Source organism: Leptodactylus fuscus, chromosome 8 (genome assembly GCF_031893055.1).
Source record: "Leptodactylus fuscus isolate aLepFus1 chromosome 8, aLepFus1.hap2, whole genome shotgun sequence".
NCBI classification, from domain to species: Eukaryota; Metazoa; Chordata; class Amphibia; order Anura; family Leptodactylidae; genus Leptodactylus; species Leptodactylus fuscus.
The window spans coordinates 20,151,427-20,173,370 of record NC_134272.1 but is presented as its reverse complement, the minus strand read 5'-3'; the positions used below and the strand labels follow the sequence as shown (position 1 = coordinate 20,173,370).

Sequence of the window (21,944 nt, the reverse complement as noted above, 5' to 3'; positions counted from 1 at the left end):
CGGGCAGAAGGGAAGAGAGAGCGGCAGGATGAGGAGCGCGATGAGTGTGACAGTGGGGGCCCTCGTGCTGCTGAGTGTGGCCCTAACCCTGGAGGCTGCTGAGGCCAGTGAGTAATATGTAGAAAAAGTTATTATATATACAGATATAAGGTGTATATAGAGCTGGACTGATATAAGGTGTTATGTATATATAGTGGGACTGATATAGGATGTATATATTATGCATATACTATTAGGCTGATATATTATACTGTATATACAGCCAAACTGACAGCTGGACTGATATAAGTTGTATATAATACACTTGTACTCATAAACTGATATATTATACTGTATATATACACGGCAGGACTGATATAAGGTGTTATGTATATATAGTGGGACTGATATAAGATGTATATATAATGTATATACTCATAGACTGATATATTATACTGTATATACAGCCAAACTGATATAAGACTGTATATATATATATATATATATATATATATATATATATACACACACACACTGCAGGGCTGATACAGGATATATATATTATGCATATACTCATAGACTGATATATTATACTGTATATACAGCCAAACTGATATAAGACTATATATATATATATATATATATATATATATATATACACACACACATATTTGGCTAGACTGATATATTATATTGTATATAGGGCTGTTAGATACATATATATCTACGCACATATATATATTGCTGGACTGATATAAGACATAATATATATTTGGCTAGACTGATCTATTATACTGTATATAGAGCTAGACTGATATATATTTATATAGGTATATAATAATGCTGGGATGATATAAGATGTTACCTTATATGTGTATATTATATTACCGCTGATAACTTTGTTTCTCACAACTTTTTTTGCATCGTCTCCCCCGGATCACTTTTATGTCGCCATTTTTCATGTACAAGCGACCCCGCACCCTCTGCACAGTTGCCCCTTGTGATACGTCTATGATATGTGGAGACAGAAGGGCAGATACGGTATATTCTACAGACGCCATTATAGCCCCCTCCAAGGCTTCCTGGAATAGACGGCTCCTCTTACTTTCACTTTCATCCCTTTGTTCTTCGTATTTCGATATATAGCAGTGATGGGGGGGGGGCTCTATGACTTCCCGCGTCACCAGCCCCCCAGGAAGAACAGCACAGTCAGCCGCTCCCCGGCCCCAAATGACAATGATAACAGAGAGCAGTAGATGATGTGCAGCCATCTTATGGTCCACTTCTCTCTAGTCTTAAAGGGGTTTTCTGGTCCCTTGGAATGTTTCGATACTGATGACCCGTCTTAAGGGGAGACTAAAAGTCTGGACCCCGAACTTATCGGCAGAATGTTCCGGAGTCACTTGAGGATTAGTCATCGAGGTCAAAATTAGCTCAAAAAACAGAAGTCCCCTTTAACCCTTTCCTGAAGTGATTGTTTTGTTTGTTTCTTACTCCTGGTGATTTTTTCCCACTGGTTGAGGACTTGTTTTGTGCGACCCTGTTTAATATTCCTTACCGTGCACTGGGAGGCTGGATGAAATGATCAGAAGTGAAAACACAATTCCACCAATTTTTTACGGATTTTGTTTTTGTATTCCCTGTGCAGCACGGCCGATTGCAGACGACTATGCTGACACCGGCCTGCCGTGATTTAAAAGCATGGGCTGGACGCGGGGATGTCACCGTGTGTCGTCCGTGCGCTGGCCGAGCTTCCGCGGCTCCTTTCTTTAAATAGGAGCCACGAAGCATGGGCCGTAAAATAGGACCTGTCCTGTCTGATGCAGCCCGGACTGTCGGCCCGCACACGGGACCGCGAAAATCACTGTCGTGTGTATGGGCCCGTAGAAAAGAATGGGTCAGTGTGCTCTCTGTGAAATACACGGACACTGACCCACCCATATATATATGATTTTATTTATATTATTTATAAATAATAATAATAATACATTTTATTTATATAGCGCCAACATATTCCGCAGCACTGTACAATTTATAGGGTTCAGATACAGACAGACATACATAACAAAGAACGTCATTTCACACAATGGGACTGAGGGCCCTGCTCAAAAGAGCTTACAATCTATTAGAATTTTATAATTATTTGCAGCATCACAGAGTATTTCAGGAGAGGCCTCTGCTAATGTCACCCTTTGTTTCACCACTTTGCTTTCTTTTTTTTCCAGAGCCACCCACGGTGAACATCTACACCCAGACCCCGGTGACGTTTGGTCAGAGGAACAACCTGATCTGTCACTGCAATGGCTTCCACCCTCCCCGTCTCACCATGACACTGAAAAAGAATGGGCAGGAAATAAAGGACTGCAAGGAGTCGGACCTGTCCTTTGGGCGAGACTGGATGTACAGTAAGACCATACATACCGACTTCACCCCTCAAGAGGGAGAGACCTATGAGTGCGAGGTGAAGCACGATGAAAGCAAACCGCAGACCTTCCGACTCGGTACGTCACTGCCACAGCACGCAACGACCACTCAGACCAAGTGTAGGAGCTCGGACACTAGAACCTCAGATAACACTGACCTCCATTGTACAGGGTGGGAGGTGTCACAGGGGTTATTGGGCCTGGGTATAACCCTCATTATATCTGGTGGGATGTGCTCGTGCCAATTGCAAAAAACTGGGGGGGATAAATGTCGGGATAGAAATAGCGCTAGGAGCCTGCTCTGATACTACGGACTACTAATGGTTTTGTTTTGTTTTTTTACAGAAAATTATTGATTTGCTTTCAAGGTGAGTAAAAATTTTCTCAGTCCCTGAGTCACCTGCTTGTTATATTGAGATGTTTCTGTTTCTAGGAATGTTGGGTAATAACCAATATGGCCGTCAGTGGTTGTCACACAACTTTCCCAGAATCCTTAACAGCATCCCCCTTTTCCTATGACTCCTCCAGCATTGTGTAAGATATACATTCACATCTCCCTTCTTACAATGGCGCCCCCTGTAAGATATACATTATATTTCTTACACTAGTCGATGACTTCATCAGACATGTCTCCCTTATTACAGTGGCGCCCCTGTGTATAATATACAATAAAATACTCGATGATGTCATCAGATACGTCTCTCTTATTACAGTGGCGCCCCCTGTAAGATATATACATTATGATATTTCTTGCAGTAGACGAAGACATCATCGATATGTCTCCCTTACTACAGTGGCGCCCCCTGTAAGATATACGTTATAATATTTCTTACAATAATTGATGACATCATCAGACACGTCCCTGTTATTACAGTGGCGCCCCCTGTAGTGTGCTCAGTGATTACATTGTCTTCTCTCTTCTTTTACTTTACAGCTGAGTATCCAGAGTCCTTGTCTCCCTCCACGTTATCCTCCTTCCCACTACAACCAGCTGCTTCCATTCTCCCCCCCTGGACCCCCTGCAGGATTCAGCTATCCATGGGTTAATACTCGCTTGCAGTTTCTGAACTTTCTGATTTTATTAAAAATTTGAAGGCGCAGCCTGTTTATACCTGTTTATGTAATTTATAGGCCACGGTCATGTGACCACTTCTATGTGCTTTTAATAACCACTTGGTGATTGGTGTGTGACCTCTGCTGACCTCTCCTGTACATCGCAGTGTGAATGGGTTCCTACTGAATACAGTGTAGTATCGTGTAGAAGAGCTGAGTTTGTCACCCTGCGTACCTGATAGTGTTATTATCCTTCTTGAGGTTAAGGTCTCATGTTGGCTGCAGATGTAGAGCTGTAGATCTGGCTTCTTTTTTTTAAGCCTCGGCCTTACATAAGACTGCAGGTAGTCACTAGCTATTTTCTGCTTGTGCACAGTGACAAACCCAGCTCTGCTACATCTGTACTTATAATGTTAGGTTTGTTCCCCCCTCCATGTATCACGTTCTTTTTATATGTTTGCTGAATCATTTACAATCTTTATGGTCGCGATCAGATTTTCTGTATGTACCGGAGCAGAAGGCGAAGAATGAACAGGACTTTGCCCTGAGGTGTCACAGCGAGGTGCAGGAGGGGTGAGAGCATTCGCGACACTTAGACTGCTTGGCTTTGTATATAGGTAGTGATGGCATCTGAATGAGAATGTCGAGAAATGCATTGTGTGATCCCGTGTCTATATAGGGCCAGTTCTATCCCGGTACATACAGACACTTTGTATTTTACTGACAATAAAATCTTTGTTTCCTAAACTCGTATCGGTGGTAATTTTTTCTTTTTTATAACCTTGAAAACGGGTAACACAAAAGACGACGAAACCTGCCCAATGCCCGCCCCGTCGTCTCTGAAAAGTTGTGTCATCTGCACTGGGGAAATGTCTTAATATTCCCTGCAAAACCAGTTCATCTGGGCAGCTGCCAGCTTGTAATTATACCACAGCTTCACTGAGTAAACTATTATATGGCATTATGCTCCAGTCACCACCAGAGCTGTAAGAATGTCGGTTTCAGTGACATTCAGGGCTGCAGTTATATATTATACTCCAGTCACCACCAGAGCTGCAGAAACGTTCAGAGCTGTCTTCATATATTCCATTTATTGCTGGAGCCGCAGGAACATTCAGAGCCACATTTATATACTCCAGTCACCACTAGAGCTGCAAGAAGATCTGTTTTCATATATTCCAGCCACTGCCTGAGCGTCATGAACATTCAGAGCCGTATTCCTATATTCCAGTCACCACCAGAGCTGCAGGAACATTCAGAACTTCATTCATTTACTCTAGTCACTGCAACAGCAAAATGAAGTCAACTCTAGTGACATTCAGAGCTGCAGTCATATATTATGCTCCAGTTACAATCAGAGCTGCTCTCACAGTTAATACATATATCAGGTAGGTACTCGGACACACCTGTACCTGCGCTGTTTTACAGGAGATCTCATAACCACAGCAGGATGAAGATCTTGGGTGGTGGTTTGGGTGTGTGCGGTGTATATACAGTCATTGACAACCCTCTGGCTCCAGAATTGGTTCCTGTCCTGGTGAGTCTCCCATAGTGTGATGTAATGATAGTCTATGGAAGGAGAAGGTTATATTGGGGCTCTAGTAATGAAGAGACTGGTATGTAATGAGATGGGGGTGTAATGAAGAGACTGGGGCGTAAGGAAGAGACTGTGGGGGTGCAATGAAGAGACTGGTATGTAATTAGACTGGGAGGTATAATGAGTAGACAGTGGGTGTAATGAACAGACGGGGTGTAATGAAGAAATGGGGGTGTAATGAAGTGACTGGGGGGTAATGAATATACAGTTGGTGTAATGAAGAGACGGGTGTAATGATGGCGCCTCCTTTGTCTGGATGGTGGACAAGGAAACTGCAGGAGCTGCTTGTACTAGTCTGCAGATTAGACACTCCTCTGTCCTGGTGGTCTGTCTGTCCTGCTGTTCACCATATCTGTGTCCTCACGCAACTCCTACCCCAACACCTCCTAACAGCGAGGTCTAGCACAGCGCCCCCCGGCTTCTCTCAGTCCACTGATGCCCCATCTCTGAGTCTGTAAGCTGAGCAGCCTATCAACTGGTACAGACTTAGTGGCCGCCTGGTCAGGAGAGATAGCCAGGAATGTGTCTGCGCTCTAGCGCCATCTAGCTGGATAATATCACTATATTACTATGTATATGTCTTGCTGTATATTTGATCATTTTGTGCCTGTTCACATCAGTGCCAGTCCGTCAGAAACTTTCTTTGCAGATTCCTGACCCCATTAGCACTGTATGTTATAAACAGAAACCACAACGCAGGTGTGAACAGAGCCCTACATGTCTTGTGCTACACATTACTATGGACTTTAGCCGCAGAATCCACAATATGACGACTCCCCTCCCCCCCTCCCCCGTATGTAACATCTGCAGTGATAAGAAATGTCCCAGTTTCTGGATGTTATAATCCTACTAATATAATAAATGTGAAAGTTTGGATGTTTGTTCCTCAATCACACAAAAACTGCTACTTTATATCTCGGTAAATGACATGACTTCACGACTGTTATGAATTTATGTTCACATACTATATTAAGCAGCTCTAGGCAGCACCTTATCTCAGCCAGGGTTGTTATCTCCCTGTGTGAACACACTTAAGCTTCAGTGGATTGCGTACACACATTTGCATATTATCTGATCTTCTCCAGGCAGTGCTGACAACCTGACATGGGGAAACACCTTTCATCCAAATTGGCAGTTTGCCAATTTTAACCATGCCTGGAAAAAGAAAATCTAATTTGTCGCAAACAACAAGAGCTATGAATGTAGCCAGAAGTCAACAGAATTCTCCTCAAGCGGAGCTGACGGGGATCAACGACGCCAACAATACACTCTTTATATGGTGTCCCAGCGAGCTGCTGAGATGCCTGAACAATCACGGCCACAGCGCGAGGAACGAGTTCAGAGGCAGGCCAACTTGACAGCTGCCAAAATGCCGGAGCAGGCGGATCATCAACACCAACAACACGCTCATTATATGACGTCCCAGCGAGCTGCTGAGATACCCAAACAATCACGGGCACAGCATGAGGAATGCGTTCAGCGGCAGGCCAGCTTGACAGCTGTTGAAACACCGAAGCAGGTGGTTCATCAACACCAACAACACGCTCATTATATGGCGTCCTAGCGAGCTGCTAAGATGCCGGAACAATCACAGGCACGGTGTGAGAAACAAGTTCAGCAGCAGGACAGCTTAAGAGCTGCCGAAATGCAGTAGGCAAGCCATCGACGACAGCAATTTGCTAAATATAGGCAGACCATCAATGCCAACAACACGCGGACGAAGTCGCGGGCAGAGGCTAGTGTACACATATATACTGGTACACAGAACAATTGGGCTGACATCTAGTGGCCGAGGTGAAAACTTCAAATAACCAAATAATTATACCACCACCTGGTGGTGACGCTATGACATGACGCGTGTTAGTGCATTTATTGTTGAGTCCCCAATTTGTTAGAGCCATAACATTTTTATATTCTTCTCTTGGAAGGGATTGTTTTTTGTGGGGTGAGCCGTAGATTTTATTGACACCATCTTAGGATGCTTGCAACTTTTTTATCACTGTGAATTATGTTTTTTGGGAGGCGGGGTATTTAAAAATAAAAATAGTTGTGTTGTTTTTTAATTATTTCTTATGGTGTCCACCATGTGAGGTAAATAATGTAATATCTTTATAGTTTTGGTCATTGCGGACACGGTGACACCAATAGTGGGCAGGTTTTTAGTTATTTTTTATATAGAAATATTTAAATTATTTTATTTTTTTTATTTTTTTTGTTCAACTTTTTGGAACATTTTTCTTTTGATTTTTCTGTCCATGGATTGAGTCACTGACAAACACAACAGTAGTATAGTGTGTTAAGTCTCTGGCAGGACCTAATAGGTACAATAAGACTTACGCTGGGTTCACACCTGCGTTTGGGGTCTCTGTTCTATGGTTTCCGTCTTCTGCATGCCAGAAGACGGAAACCATAGACCGGGTCCGGCCGTGCGCGGCGGTGAGCGTTTTAGGCTCTCCGCCGCGAAACCGGATTTTTTTATCCGGACACAGAGTACTGCATGTCCGACTCTGTGTCCGGATTATAAAACCCGGTTTCGCGGCGGAGAGCGCAAAACGCTCACCGCCGTGCACGGCCGGACAGCTTTCTCACCCATTCAAATGAATGGGTGAGAAAGTCTCCTGCAGGTTTCCGTCTCCTGCCTCTGTTTTAGGCAGGAAACGGAAACCTAAGTACGGAGACCGGGCCGCAGATGTGAACGAGCCCTTACATAGGACAGGATTATAAACTGCCAGATCTGCTTCAAGCTACTAACCACGTGACCAAAATGCATTATTATGGGGCACAAAAATTGGGATGACACCAGACCCCTGAGTGCCCATCAGTGAGCTTAATGTCTACTTAATGCTGTAAGACCCAGTGATTCTGATTGTATCCAACTTCTTACAGTGCCAGTCATAGTTCCTGCAAACTGTGCCCCTGTCATGACCTGATTATTTGTATATATTTGTGTATGTTTCTGTTGGGGATTGATCCAGGCTTCTGCGATGCTGGCGGCTTCCTTGCCATTGAGCCATCTGTTGGTACATAGCGTTGTGGCCTTCAGTACATACTTGAGGTTCTTTGGATTGAGCCTCAGGTGTTGGTCATTACCATCAACCTATCAGACGGTTCTGGGGCCTGTATTAGGAGGAGGGCTGGCTCTACTAGTTGGTGGTTTTCGTTGTAACCACCTAGAATTTGTGGCTCTGGGAGGAGGAGTGTTTTTGCTAGAACTTCAACTGACTTGGAAGTGGTGTGAGTGTTGCCTTGTGTGCGAGTCTGGTTTGTCCCTCCACACTTCTACTCTACCCTGTCTTTCAGCTCTGTTTGCCTGGCACTATCTGGTTATTTGTGAGGTTTGGGTTCCAGTTTGTTTTGCCCCAGTCCTGTGTTAACTCTTTCCTCACCTCTCCACTGTCCCTCTCTTCATTCTCTTGTTCCGTGTTGTGTTGTGCTGTGTGTCTGTTGTCCAGCACATCCCATCCTGCAGCTGCACCTTGGTTTCTGTAGGGGTGACCACCTTAGTATCCCCAGTCCCTAGCGCTCTTGTAGCTCTTGCCCTATCTGTCTGCTAGGCCTTCGTGTTAGAGAGCCAGGCGTTGTCGGGGCCAAGGCTAGCTTGGGAACAACCACCACCCGCAGGCAGGGCCTAGCTAGCCACCGTAGCGTCAGGGATAGTCTCCTTCCACTGTTCCCTTAGCGGTGCATTTTGCAGTCCGGAATCTGGGTCTGGACTCAGACATGAACGTGACAGCCCCCTTATACTGCCTACAAACTGTGCCCCCTTATACTGCCTACAAACTGTGCCCCTTTATACTAAGTGCATAGTGTACCTGACATACTGTACAGCAGCCACTAGGTGTCGCTGTTGATCTGCTGTTGCTGTCAGTGTCAGTCACAGGCAGTCAGACAGCTCCAGCTGCCAAGGGAATCTCTGCAGACACATGTGCTGGGGCGACCGGAGCCAGGAAACCCAAGCGCCTCCAGCTGTGACATCACAACTTTCCAGTTACACCAGTACAAACCACAGCTCCAACATATGGTGGGCCGGGTATCCTAGGAGTTGTAATGTCACAACAGCTGGAGAGCCAAAGCTTACAGAGCGCTGAGAGACTCCAAGTACAAGGGCAGCCCTGGTGACAGGAATAGCTGATGGGGAACAGAAGTGAGCCCCCTGCTGGTCATATTCATCCTACGTGAGCCCCTCCCTTCTGGGAACCCTCTGAGCCAATTAGCAGAGCCAGGAGGGGTCACATGACTTTGGTACCGCGCTAACAGGAAGTGCTTTGAGTCTGAGAACTCGGGGGCGGAGCTTACTTTTTCTGTCTACTGATTGGCTGATCGGATGGGGATTAGTGGATCTCATTACGCCCACTAGTCAAGATTTGATAGAAAATTGTACAGAAGTGAATCTGCCCAATGACTGAGATCCCTTTAAGACAACATTGTAGGACGCCATGATGCAACCGAGGACCAGAGGATGATGGGAAATCCACCGTTAATGAATGGGGGTGTAGTTGTAACCGTATTTATATAGCACCAACATATTCTGCAGCACTGTACAAATCAGAGAACACATGAACAGACGATATGAGACGTTACAATACGACAAAGAATTAACGTATCAATAAGACTGAGGGCCCTGGACACAAGAGCTTACATTCTATGAGGAGGTAGGGGGGCACAAGAGGTCAGAGGGCTTGTTTGGTACAATGGGTCAGCCATCTTTTAATAAATAAGGTCGTATGACTGAAGCTGTGTGAGCCGTCATCAGCCGATATCTGTGCAGGGAAACTTCTAGATGGAGGAGTCGGGGTCTGAGGAATAGAGGAGGAAGGATAGAATAGGATAAGAAATGTTAGTGTAAGGTGTAGTACCAGGAGATCAGGCCATGGGATAAGCCGCTGAAACAGATGTGATATTAGGGCATTGGAATTAGATTGTCCAGGGTAAAGCATTCTAGAGCATTGGTGCAGCTCAAGAAAAGTCTTGGAGACAAGAGTGGGATAACTGAGGATACAAGTCTAAGGTCATTGGCAGAATGGAGAGGACGGTTAGGGTGGTGAACAGTGATGAGGTAGGAGATGTAGGGAGGTGCAGCACTATGGCGGATTTATGGGTGAGTGGAATAATGATCCCTCTATAGATACCATCCTGTAGTCACAAGTAGTGCCGCACCTCCCATGAGGCGACCTGAAGCGAGCGCTTCAGGCAGCACTATGCCAGGGCCTCAGGGAGGGCGGCATTTTTGCTAACCTAAGCCAGTCCAGGACAAGCTGTCCTGGACTGGCTTAGCACGGAGCGGTGGTTTGGGGAGGCCACTGGAACAGCGCTGCTCCAGCAGCCTCCCCTCACGCTCAGGCAGAGCGCAGGCAGTCTCCGGGCCTGCTCTCTGCCGGCGAACGGCGCTAAGCCCTGCCCCTTCACTTGGCCACGCCCCCGATCCACCCCCTCCTCCCGGCGGGGGGGGAGGGGGGCGGCTTTCTGCAGTTAGCTCGGGCGGCGAAAGGGGAAGGTTCACCCCTGGTCACAACTATAAGGTTTCATCAGTGTAAGATACTGAGCAGCGCCCTCTAGAAGGCAGGTCATGCAGTTGCAGTTACCTCCTGTGACTGCTGGTATTAGGCACCACCTCTGATGTCCACGTCAAACCAGGCAAGTTAGGACATACTTTACAATTTTTAAAGGACAGTCACCCACATTAATGAACCCTCCAGTTGCCCTCACGTCATAATGTCCCAATCCAATTGCTCCTACAGTATAATGTTCCCCTCCATCTGCCCCCACAGTATAATGTCCCCTCCATCTGCACCCAGAGTATAATGTGCCCCTCCATCTACCCTCACAGTTTATTTTACTCCTCCAGATGCCCCCTATCAGTGCACATTGCAAGGCGTCCTGCTGCTGAATCCTTAGGGTCCATTCACACGGAGTAAACGCGCGCTCATTTTGGCAAAATACACATGTAAAAATAAGACTCTGGGCCAGTTTACACGGAGTTAACGGGCGCGCATTCTGTCACGTATACACGTGTCAGAATGTGAGCGCTCAAAACAGATCCCATTCATTTCAATGGGTCGTTACGGGCGTATAACGCACGTAATTTTGCGCGCGTAATTTTGCGGCCACATTTTGACGTATATTTTGACATGTATTTTGACATGCTTTTTTTTACACATGTAAGTCAATGGGAGTCTTATTTTTACACGTGTATTTTTTACACGTGTCAATGACATTTTTTTTTACACACGTAAAAAAAACACGTCAAAATACACATGTAAAATGTCATTGAGGTCAATGAGCGTCTTGTTTTTACACGTGTACTTTGCCAAAATGAGCGCGCGTTTACTCCGTGTGAATACTGTATACTGTGGGCAGAAACCCCTACAGGAGAAAGGAGGTATTACATAGCGTCCACTGAACTCAGTAGGCAGCTTGTGTATTGCCTGGGCCTGGCACTCTTGTTGCTGCTCACCCCCTCTGGCTTATGAGGACCCGTCCATTTTAATAGGTATGTCAGGAATCTGCATATCTGCCCTCCTACCTCTCCGCTAGCAGGCATCATTCTCTTCTGTGCAGCACTACTGGGGGAAGTTCTGTAAGGGGCAGGGCTGCTGCTACATGGTTGCTAGGCCTTAAAGTTGGTCTGGTCAGTCAGTCAGAGGTTTGGATGCTGAGCCAACCAGGCCGGGGCATTAACCTGACGCTTTCCTGACTGCCAGTGATTACCTTAGTTTTCTGGCTCTATGTTCTCTGCACCCAGTCCCAATACTTTCCCTGTTTATCTGCTGATTCCCTGGTTTTGACCCCGACTTATGTATTGCTCTCTGCCTGCCATAGGGTTTAAGGTTTGGTCCTCAGCCTGCAAATGACAATATCTATTTACAGCAGTGGTAAAGTGAGGTGCAGCAGTTTACCTGTCAGGTATGTCTTTTGTGCTGACATCTAGTGGCCATAATGAAGATTGCTATTGGATAAAAACTATAAACTGTGGGAAAAGGAGGGTCATGGGGTCTTTTTGTTGCAAGGGAGGGGGCTATTATCTATGATATACAAAACACACAGAGTACTCAGAGGCTGCAAAACCAAAAATCACATTTTATTTGATTCCCCTGCGGTCCTGACAAGGCACTTGTGTCTCCTAGACGGCGGCGACTCCTGATGGGCAGAGCTTGCAATCTCTGCTCCGGGTGGAATGTGTCACGGGTGGCGGCGGGTTGTGATCTGGTGGCGTTGCTGCAGAACGTGTTTGTATCAGAAGGGACGTGGGGTGCAGGAAGCAGGGTTAACCCCTTGACTGCCAGGGGGATGTGTTGAACACTGCTCAGCAATGAATCCAAATCCCTCCAGCAAGAGAGGGTTAAAAAAACGAACATCACGCTCTGCGTCCAGCGCAGGATATAATATATATACATACATATAGATACAGTATGTACACCCGCTATACATATATATGTATATATACACAGTGTCCAGTAGCAGCTTCCTTTCTGGAGGAGGAGAAGGAGCGTCCGGCTGTGGGGATCTGCAGAAACAAGAGGATAGAGTCATGCCACAATGTCTGCAGAGCATCTCAATGATTACTGGTATAAATCTGCAGAGCATCTCCCTGGTTACTGGTAGAAATCTGCAGAACTTCTCACTGGTTTCTAGTGCAAGTCTGCAGAGCATCTCTATGACTATTGGTAGAGGTCTGCACAGTATTTTGTAATGTAATACATCAGGTCATATCACAGTTCTGCAGAACATTGACACATCTATTGCACATAGCTAGACCTGCAGAACATTACAGATTCTGAGTAGATCAGCAGAGCATCTCACCTTCAGTGTATGAGAAGTGCTTCTGCAGAGTGGGCTCCGGTTTCTTCTATAGGAGCTGCAAGGAGAACAGAGGAATAGGTAAAAATACATGAAGTGTTATCCAAGTTGTATCTAATCCTATCCTGTGTGATACTGTCTGCTGAGCTGTGTATCTAATCCTATAATGTGTGATACTGTCTGCTGAGCTGTGTATCTAATCCTACCATGTGTGATACTGTCTGCTGAGCTGTGTATCTAATCCTATCATGTGTGATACTGTCTGCTGAGCTGTGTATCTAATCCTATAATGTGTGATACTGTATACTGAGCTGTGTATCTAATCCTGTCATGTGTGATACTGTCTGCTGAGCTGTGTATCTAATCCTATAATGTGTGATACTGTCTGCTGAGCTCTGTATCTAATCCTATCCTATGTGATACTGTCTGCTGAGCTGTGTATCTAATCCTATCATGTGTGATACTGTCTGCTGAGCTGTGTATCTAATCCTATCATGTGTGATACTGTCTGCTGAGCTGTGTATCTAATCCTATCATGTGTGATACTGTCTGCTGAGCTGTGTATCTAATCCTATCATGTGTGATACTGTCTGCTGAGCTGTGTATCTAATCCTATCATGTGTGATACTGTCTGCTGAGCTGTGTATCTAATCCTATCATGTGTGATACTGTCTGCTGAGCTGTGTATCTAATCCTATCATGTGTGATACTGTCTGCTGAGCTGTGTATCTAATCCTATCCTATGTGATACTGTCTGCTGAGCTGTGTATCTAATCCTATCCTATGTGATACTGTCTGCTGAGCTGTGTATCTAATCCTATCATGTGTGATACTGTCTGCTGAGCTGTGTATCTAATCCTATCATGTGTGATACTGTCTGCTGAGCTGTGTATCTGAATTCTGATACTCACTGGTAAATTTCTTCTTAGATCGACGTTGCACCAGGCAAATGCTAAGGCCAATGACCAGGGTGAGGAAAAGGACGGAGACTACAGTAACAATGATGACTATCAACCAAGGGAAGTCTCCTTGTTTGTCTGAGCTGTCACCTGTAAATAAGCATGTATGTAACAGCAATCTCACTGTATGACTATTATCACTCAGCATTACAGTTGGCACTCTCACTATATGACTGTTATCTCTCAGTATTACAGTCGGCACTCTCACTATATGACTGTTATCACTCAGTATTACAGTCGGCACTCTCACTGTATGACTGTTATCACTCAGTATTACAGTCGGCACTCTCACTGTATGACTGTTATCACTCAGTATTACAGTCGGCACTCTCACTATATAACTATTATCACTCAAGATTACAGTCAGCACTGTCAATATATGACTGTTATCTCTCAGTATTACAGTCGGCACTCTCACTATATGACTGTTATCTCTCAGTATTACAGTCGGCACTCTCACTGTATGACTATTATCACTCAGTAATACAGTCGGCACTCTCACTATATAACTATTATCACTCAAGATTACAGTCAGCACTGTCAATATATGACTGTTATCTCTCAGTATTACAGTCGGCACTCTCACTATATGACTGTTATCTCTCAGTATTACAGTCGGCACTCTCACTATATGACTGTTATCTCTCAGTATTACAGTCGGCACTCTCACTACATGACTGTTATCTCTCAGTATTGTAGTCAGCACTCTCACTACATGACTGTTATCTTTCAGTATTATGGTCGGCACTCTCACTGTATGACTGTTATCTCTTGTTTTTACAGTCGGCACCCTCGCACAATTAGAGCTGTCACATAGTGTTATCACTCAGGCTGTCTCTTACATATCTGGCAGAAGTCGTCCTTGCTGGATGTGTCACACATTTTGCAGTCTTTACATTTGGCGAGGTCGTTGCTCCACTGCCATCCATCAGCACACTTCTTTCCTGGAGAGAGAACATCATTATAACTGATGACATCACTGCGGGCATGTGACATCATTACAGGTATTGAGAGTCAACATGCGACACTCTGCAGCCACCCTTTGTGGGTATATATATGACAATACTCTGCAATCGCCTTCTGTGTGTATATATGGAGTTGCTCTGCTCTCTCTGTGTATACATATACAGTGATGACACGTGTTGTTTTCCTGGTGATGTCACAGGCCGGTGTGAGCTGATGATGTCACAGGACATCGGGGACACTGGACAGATGCTGTAATGTAATCTCCTGGTGATTATATATAGAGGGTCAGTGTGTGCTGGGTCAGCAGCGCCTGCCACTTATGTCATGTGATCACACCAGGCTCATGGCTACTGACTGATTTTGGCAAGTTGCCCCCATTAGACAGAGCTGCCTGTGTGGCCCTGGTTTCCACATACTCACATACCAGGCAGAGGGCTCATGCCAGGTGACTCATGGGGGTGTGCTGCAGCAATGGAGGCCTGGGGGTGGGGGGTGTGCAGAAGCGGAGGCCTGGGGAGGGGGTGTGCAGCAGCAGAGGCCCGGCCCCTCTCCCCAGTGACTCATCCAGGTTCATACTGAGTTGCTTAGGTCACCAGCTAAACTGGGACAAGTGCAGGAGGATGGCAGGACCCCGCACCACCGGGGGCACTACACACATCTCATGCTGCACTTATGTACACAGCACACACCACATGCAGTACATGGCCATATTACACACATATGCTAGTTATTGATCCTGAGCTACAGCATGTCTTTTATACTCCAATCACCTCCAGATCTGCAGCCACAATTTTGATGTAACATTACATCTTATACTCTAGTCACCTCCAGAGCTGTAGACACATTACTACTGTTACATTATATTTTACACTCCAATCACAACCGAAGCTGCAGCCACAACGCAGCTGTTACAATACATCTTATACTATGTTCACCTCCAGAGCTGCAGACATAATTCTGCTCTTACATTGTTTCATACACCGGTCACCTCCAAAGCTACATCCAGAATTCTACTGTTACATTACATCTCATACTCTATTCACCCCCAGAGCTGCAGCCACAATTCTGCTTTAACATTGTTTTATACTCCATTCACCTCCAGAGCTGTAGCCACAATTCTGTAGTCACATCATGCCGTAGTCTTCAGTCACTGTATTGGGGCAGACATACCATATGTGCGGCTACACAGGGGCCCGGGGTGAGGGGTCCCTAATGCCCACCACGGTCTATTAGATTGAGCTAGAGATAGACAGAAGGGGGCGCTGTATGATAAACTACTGGAAACCAAGGGGCCCAAACATAGTCATGTACAGGGGCTCTCACCCAATGTAACCCTATTGTGCTGTGTATGGAGTAGTCACCGCACAGCAGAGAGGAGTGCGCAAAACTAAACCAAGTCTGAATACAAGGCAAAGTAGACAAGTCTGGTGAGGAAAGTACAAGGAGGAGGGGCCTGTGCCTTTAAGAAGCTATTAAAAGTAACATTCCAATCTGTAGCACATCATACTATTCCAGCCAATCAGGAGAGAGCAGGGGCGGGGCCTCCCACCAGCATGTCAACTTGTTCATTCATAAAAAAAACTGCAGATTATCTCTCCCCTGTACTTTCCACTGCAGAACATCTCACATACCTATGTCCTAGAGAAGCGGCATAGTGACCGGCTACACAGAAAACCTATAGATGTAGCAGAGCTGAGTGCGAAATATGAATATGTTATCTGTGGTGTTACATAGGACTGCAGGTGACATCTACTACATTATCTGTACTCAGAGAGTTATCACTGTGTTATCTGTGGTGTTACATAGGACTGCAGGTGACATCTACTACATTATCTGTACTCAGAGAGTTATCACTGTGTTATCTGTGGTGTTACATAGGACTGCAGGTGACATCTACTACATTATCTGTACTCAGAGAGTTATCACTGTGTTATCTGTGGTGTTACATAGGACTGCAGGTGACATCTACTATATTATCTGTACTCAGAGAGTTATCACTGTGTTATCTGTGGTGTTACATAGGACTGCAGGTGACATCTACTACATTGTCTGTACTCAGAGAGATATCACTGTGTTATCTGTGGTGTTACATAGGACTGCAGGTGACATCTACTACATTATCTGTACTCAGAGGGTTATCACTGTGTTATCTGTGGTGTTACATAGGACTGCAGGTGACATCTACTACATTATCTGTACTCAGAGAGTTATCACTGTGTTATCTGTGGTGTTACATAGGACTGCAGGTGACATCAACTACATTATCTGTATATAGAGAGTTATCACTGTGTTATCTGTGGTGTTACATAGGACTGCAGGTGACATCTACTACATTGTCTGTACTCAGAGAGTTATCACTGTGTTATCTGTGGTGTTACATAGGACTGCACATGCCCCCTTCCTTGTCATTTATTACATAATACCGTATATCGCCCTCCCCCATATACCGTGGTGTTGTGTTAGTCTCCACACTGCCCTCAGGCTGACGTCATGTGTATTTCGCCATTCTGCACTTTCCCCAGTTTGATATTTCGTTATTTCCTGGTACAGATTCTGACTTTTGCGTACACATAACATCCCGTGTATCGCTCCACTTTCCCCTCACGTGTTAGATTGTCAGTTCTGAATCATCACTCTCACCATTACTAGTTGTAGTTTGTTTACAGTTACCCTTGATTGTACATCACTACAGAATATGCTGGTGCCATATAGAGATGACTATCATCCGCACTGCCCCCCACCTCCCCATATCAGACCCCCTTTGTTCTTACCTGTGGACTCTCCCATGCTGCTATTCACCAGAAGCAGGACCAGCAGGGACTGTAGTAGGATTAGCACTCTCATCATCTCTGCTTGGTCTTTTTTGCGGCTCCTTAGCTTGTTGCCCCTCTGCCCCCGGTGGTCCTTGCTCCGCTGCTCACTTGCCACGTGTTCAGGTGGGTCACCGACTACTTACTAGTGCCAGCGGTCTCTCCCTCTCCTCATTCCCTCGCTTTCTCCTAAGGAATGAATGAGTCACTTTCTTAAGTCCTGGCACAGAGCTCTGAACTGTCTGCCTGTCTCTAGCTGTCTGGAGGAATGAGTGAGTCACTCAGAGACCTCCCTCTATCCTTTTAACCCTCAGTCTCTTTAACCCTCTCTCTCTTTATCCCTCTCTCTCTTTATCCCTCTGTCTCTTTATCCCTCTGTCTCTCCTTCTTTCGCACTTTCTATCCCTCTGTCTCTTCTTCTCCTTGGTCTCTTTCTTCAGTCTCCGCTCTCTCGCTCACTCTTTCCTTGTCCTTCCTCGCTCTCCCTGTACAGGAATGAATGACTCAGTCTCATATCCTGAATCCATAAGCTTTACCTCGTCCCATTTCCTTCATCCGCCCCCAGAATTGTGACGAGAAGAGAAAGGCGGAGGAGAAAGGAGGAGGGAAGAGAGGGAGAGGGGAGCAGAGGATGGAGGAATGAGGAAAGTTACAAGAGAAAAAGTGAGAGGTGAAGAGAAGAGAGAGATGAAAGGAGAGACCTGAGGGAGGGAAGGCGGACATTATAATTATAGCAGATCCACCAACAGCAGCTGAATGTAAAGAGTGTGAGGAATAGTAGGGATGGAAAGAAGGAAGACTGTGACAAACAGCAGGAGAGAATGTGAGGAAGAGTGTGAGGAAAGCTGTAAGAAAACGCAGGAGAGAGTACAAGGAAGGGAAAGAGAGTATGAGGGAGAATGCAAGGAAGAGCAGGAGAGACTGTGAGGAAGAGCAGGGGAGAGTGTGAGGAAGAGCAGGAGAGAATGTGAGGAAGAGCAGGAGAGAATGTGAGGAAGAGCAGGAGAGAGTGTGAGGAAGAGCAGGAGAGACTGTGAGGAAGAGCAGGGGAGAGTGTGAGGAAGAGCAGGAGAGAATGTGAGGAAGAGCAGGAGAGAATGTGAGGAAGAGCAGGAGAGAGTGTGAGGAAGAGCAGGAGAGAGTGTGAGGAAGAGCAGGAGAGAGTGTGAGGAAGAGCAGGAGAGAGTGTGAGGAAGAGCAGGAGAGAGTGTGAGGAAGAGCAGGAGAGAGTGTGAGGAAGAGCAGGAGAGAGTGTGAGGAAGAGCAGGAGAGTGTGAGGAAGAGCAGGAGAGAGTGTGAGGAAGAGCAGGAGAGAGTGTGAGGAAGAGCAGGAGAGAGTGTGAGGAAGAGCAGGAGAGAGTGTGAGGAAGAGCAGGAGAGAGTGTGAGGAAGAGCAGGAGAGAGTGTGAGGAAGAGCAAGGAGAGAGTGTGAGGAAGAGCAGGAGAGAGTGTGAGGAAGAGCAGGAGAGAGTGTGAGGAAGAGCAGGAGAGAGTGTGAGGAAGAGCAGGAGAGAGTGTGAGGAAGAGCAGGAGAGAGTGTGAGGAAGAGCAGGAGAGAGTGTGAGGAAGAGCAGGAGAGAGTGTGAGGAAGAGCAGGAGAGACTGTGAGGAAGAGCAGGAGAGACTGTGAGAAAGAGCAGGAGAGAATGTGAGGAAGAGCAGGAGATAGTGTGAGGAAGAGCAGGAGAGAGTGTGAGGAAGAGCAGGAGAGAGTGTGAGGAAGAGCAGGAGAGAGTGTTAGAGCAGAGAGTGTGAGAGGCGAGCAGGAGAGAGTGTGAGGATAGAGCAGGAGAGAGGTGTGAGGAAGAGCAGGGAGAGTGTGTGAGGATGAGCAGGAGAGAGTGTGAGGAAGAGCAGGAGAGAGTGTGAGGAAGGAGCAGGAGAGTGTGGTGAGGAAGAGCAGAGTGGAGAGCAGTGTGAGGAAGAGCAGGCGAGAGTTGAGGAAGAGCAGGAGAGAGTGTGAGGAAGAGCAGGAGAGAGTGTGAGGAAGAGCAGGAGAGAGTGTGAGGAAGAGCAGGCGAGAGTGTGAGGAAGAGCAGGAGAGAGTGTGAGGAAGAGCAGGAGAGAGTGTGAGGAAGAGCAGGAGAGAGTGTGAGGAAGAGCAGGAGAGAGTGTGAGGAAGAGCAGGAGAGAGTGTGAGGAAGAGCAGGAGAGAGTGTGAGGAAGAGCAGGAGAGAGTGTGAGGAAGAGCAGGAGAGAATGTGAGGAAGAGCAGGCGAGAGTGTGAGGAAGAGCAGGCGAGAGTGTGAGGAAGAGCAGGCGAGAGTGTGAGGAAGAGCAAGAGAGAGTGTGAGGAAGAGCAGGAGAGAGTGTGAGGAAGAGCAGGAGAGAATGAGGAAGGGAAAGAGAGTGTGAGGAAGGGAAAGAGAGTGTGAGGAAGAGCAGGAGAGAGTGTGAGGAAGAGCAGGAGAGAGTGTGAGGAAGAGCAGGAGAGAGTGTGAGGAAGAGCAGGAGAGAGTGTGAGGAAGAGCAGGCGAGAGTGTGAGGAAGAGCAGGAGAGAGTGTGAGGAAGAGCAGGAGAGAGTGTGAGGAAGAGCAGGAGAGAATGTGAGGAAGGGAAAGAGAGTGTGAGGAAGAGCAGGAGAGAATGTGAGGAAGGGAAAGAGAGTGTGAGGAAGAGCAGGAGAGAGTGTGAGGAAGAGCAGGAGAGAGTGTGAGGAAGAGCAGGAGAGAGTGTGAGGAAGAGCAAGGAGAGAGTGTGAGGAAGGGAAAGAGAGTGTGAGGAAGAGCAGGAGAGAATGTGAGGAAGGGAAAGAGAGTGTGAGGAAGAGCAGGAGAGAGTGTGAGGAAGAGCAGGAGAGAGTGTGAGGAAGAGCAGGAGAGAGTGTGAGGAAGAGCAGGAGAGAATGTGAGGAAGAGCAGGAGAGAGTGTGAGGAAGAGCAGGAGAGAGTGTGAGGAAGAGCAGGAGAGAGTGTGAGGAAGAGCAGGAGAGAGTGTGAGGAAGAGCAGGAGAGAGTGTGAGGAAGAGCAGGAGAGAGTGTGAGGAAGAGCAAGGAGAGAGTGTGAGGAAGAGCAGGAGAGAGTGTGAGGAAGAGCAGGAGAGAATGTGAGGAAGGAAAAGAGAGTGTGAGGAAGAGCAGGAGAGAATGTGAGGAAGGGAAAGAGAGTGTGAGGAAGAGCAGGAGAGAATGTGAGGAAGAGCAGGAGAGAATGTGAGGAAGGAAAAGAGAGTGTGAGGAAGAGCAGGAGAGAATGTGAGGAAGGCCTCTCTTGTACTCTCTCCTGGCCTCCTTCCTAGTATCTTTTGCCGTCTCTTGTACTCTCTCCTGGCCTCCTTTATACTGTCTTTTGGCATCTCTTGTGCTCTCTCCTGCCCTCCCTCTGTATATTGCTGGTCCAGGACTCAGTGGGCCTTGTATACATCTCTAGATAAAGACAGAAGAAATATACTGAAGGGCGGATTGTGGTGGTGGTGGTGGTGGGGGGTTTAGAAGTGTGAGAAGATCTGCCGGATGTCGGTGTCATGTCTCGTCCCCGCACCTCACTGTGGCCACCCTCATACTATGATGGGCACTCCCAGAATATAAAGAATTTACCCCGGGGCCTCAAAATTCCCCCATAGACTGGGCCGTGCTGGTGTGATACAAAAAGTTCTATGACCTGAGGGCTGGGTGAAGATCCTCAGCTGAGATACACCTGGGGAGGGCGGGAGGTCTCCTGTGTCAGCAGTGTATAAGGCCAAGATGTGCAGCAGTCACAGGTTCTCAGTTCCAAAATAGTAACGTGGTCACCCAACCTTTAGAGTCACCCACTTCACCCAGTCATGTGTGCGGCTGCGGTGCTGGCAGAGGCTCAACCTGTCCTCTCCTCACACCAGACCCCTGCAGGGACTATGGGGGGCCGTACAGCAGGGGCCAGGACAAGCATAATGTAAGCCCTGACTGCCAGCAGCAAGAGTGACTTAGGGCGGGTGAAATGTGGTGTTAGAATTCCCCCATATATAGTCCTGGATTGCTCCTGTACAGAGTACCTGAGTGCCCTCATAAACAGTGCCAGGGGGCCCCCATAATAAGCTTGGAAGACCCCTATAAACAGTGCCAGGGGGCCCCTATAATAAGCTTGGAAGGCCTCTATAAGCAGTGTCAGCGTGCCCCCATAAGCAGCACCAACGTGATCACATAACTAGTGCAGGAATGTTCCCATACGCAGTGCCTGGTCTTAGTGGGGAGTCTGGTAGTTATATCCCTCATATCCTTGGCCGTCCTCGTCTCCCCTACAATCATTGTCGGTCACCATGTATTCAATGTATCTAATGATTTCCAGATTCCGACTCCCCCTTCCAGGTCCATCTGATCATTATTAGTGGATGGAAACGTTTTATTATGGTAACGAGAACAGGGAGGACCCCACATAGAAACG

General features: G+C 46.7%; 2 protein-coding genes across 2 annotated transcripts; one reads left to right on the top strand and one right to left on the bottom strand.

The window, feature by feature from the left end:
* Positions 1-4,202, top strand: B2M (beta-2-microglobulin). Its single transcript, XM_075283969.1, has 4 exons — positions 1-107; positions 2,205-2,480; positions 2,748-2,770; positions 3,337-4,202. Exons 1-3 carry the CDS (start codon positions 29-31, stop codon positions 2,756-2,758), a joined length of 366 nt encoding a protein of 121 aa, XP_075140070.1. The 5' UTR covers positions 1-28; the 3' UTR covers positions 2,759-2,770; positions 3,337-4,202.
* Positions 4,203-12,109: 7,907 nt separating this feature from the next.
* Positions 12,110-18,075, bottom strand: TNFRSF12A (TNF receptor superfamily member 12A). The gene is made up of 5 exons (XM_075285897.1): positions 17,546-18,075; positions 14,651-14,752; positions 13,761-13,898; positions 12,853-12,907; positions 12,110-12,556 (listed from the first exon to the last, which is right to left on the bottom strand). The coding sequence occupies exons 1-4, from the start codon at positions 17,619-17,621 to the stop codon at positions 12,855-12,857; spliced, it is 369 nt and encodes a 122-aa protein (XP_075141998.1). The 5' UTR covers positions 17,622-18,075; the 3' UTR covers positions 12,110-12,556; positions 12,853-12,854.
* Between the last annotated feature and the right edge of the window lie 3,869 nt (positions 18,076-21,944).

Excerpts from the sequence above, each read along its gene's own strand:
- B2M (XM_075283969.1), top strand. The coding sequence starts at position 29 with ATGAGGAGCGCGATGAGTGTGACAGTGGGGGCCCTCGTGCTGCTGAGT. Across the intron at positions 108-2,204 it reads CCTGGAGGCTGCTGAGGCCA|AGCCACCCACGGTGAACATC; the intron begins GTGAGTAATATG and ends TTTTTTTTCCAG.
- TNFRSF12A (XM_075285897.1), bottom strand. The coding sequence starts at position 17,621 with ATGATGAGAGTGCTAATCCTACTACAGTCCCTGCTGGTCCTGCTTCTG. Across the intron at positions 14,753-17,545 it reads CAGCATGGGAGAGTCCACAG|GAAAGAAGTGTGCTGATGGA; the intron begins GTAAGAACAAAG and ends TTCTCTCTCCAG. Across the intron at positions 13,899-14,650 it reads GGACGACTTCTGCCAGATAT|GTGACAGCTCAGACAAACAA; the intron begins GTAAGAGACAGC and ends GCTTATTTACAG.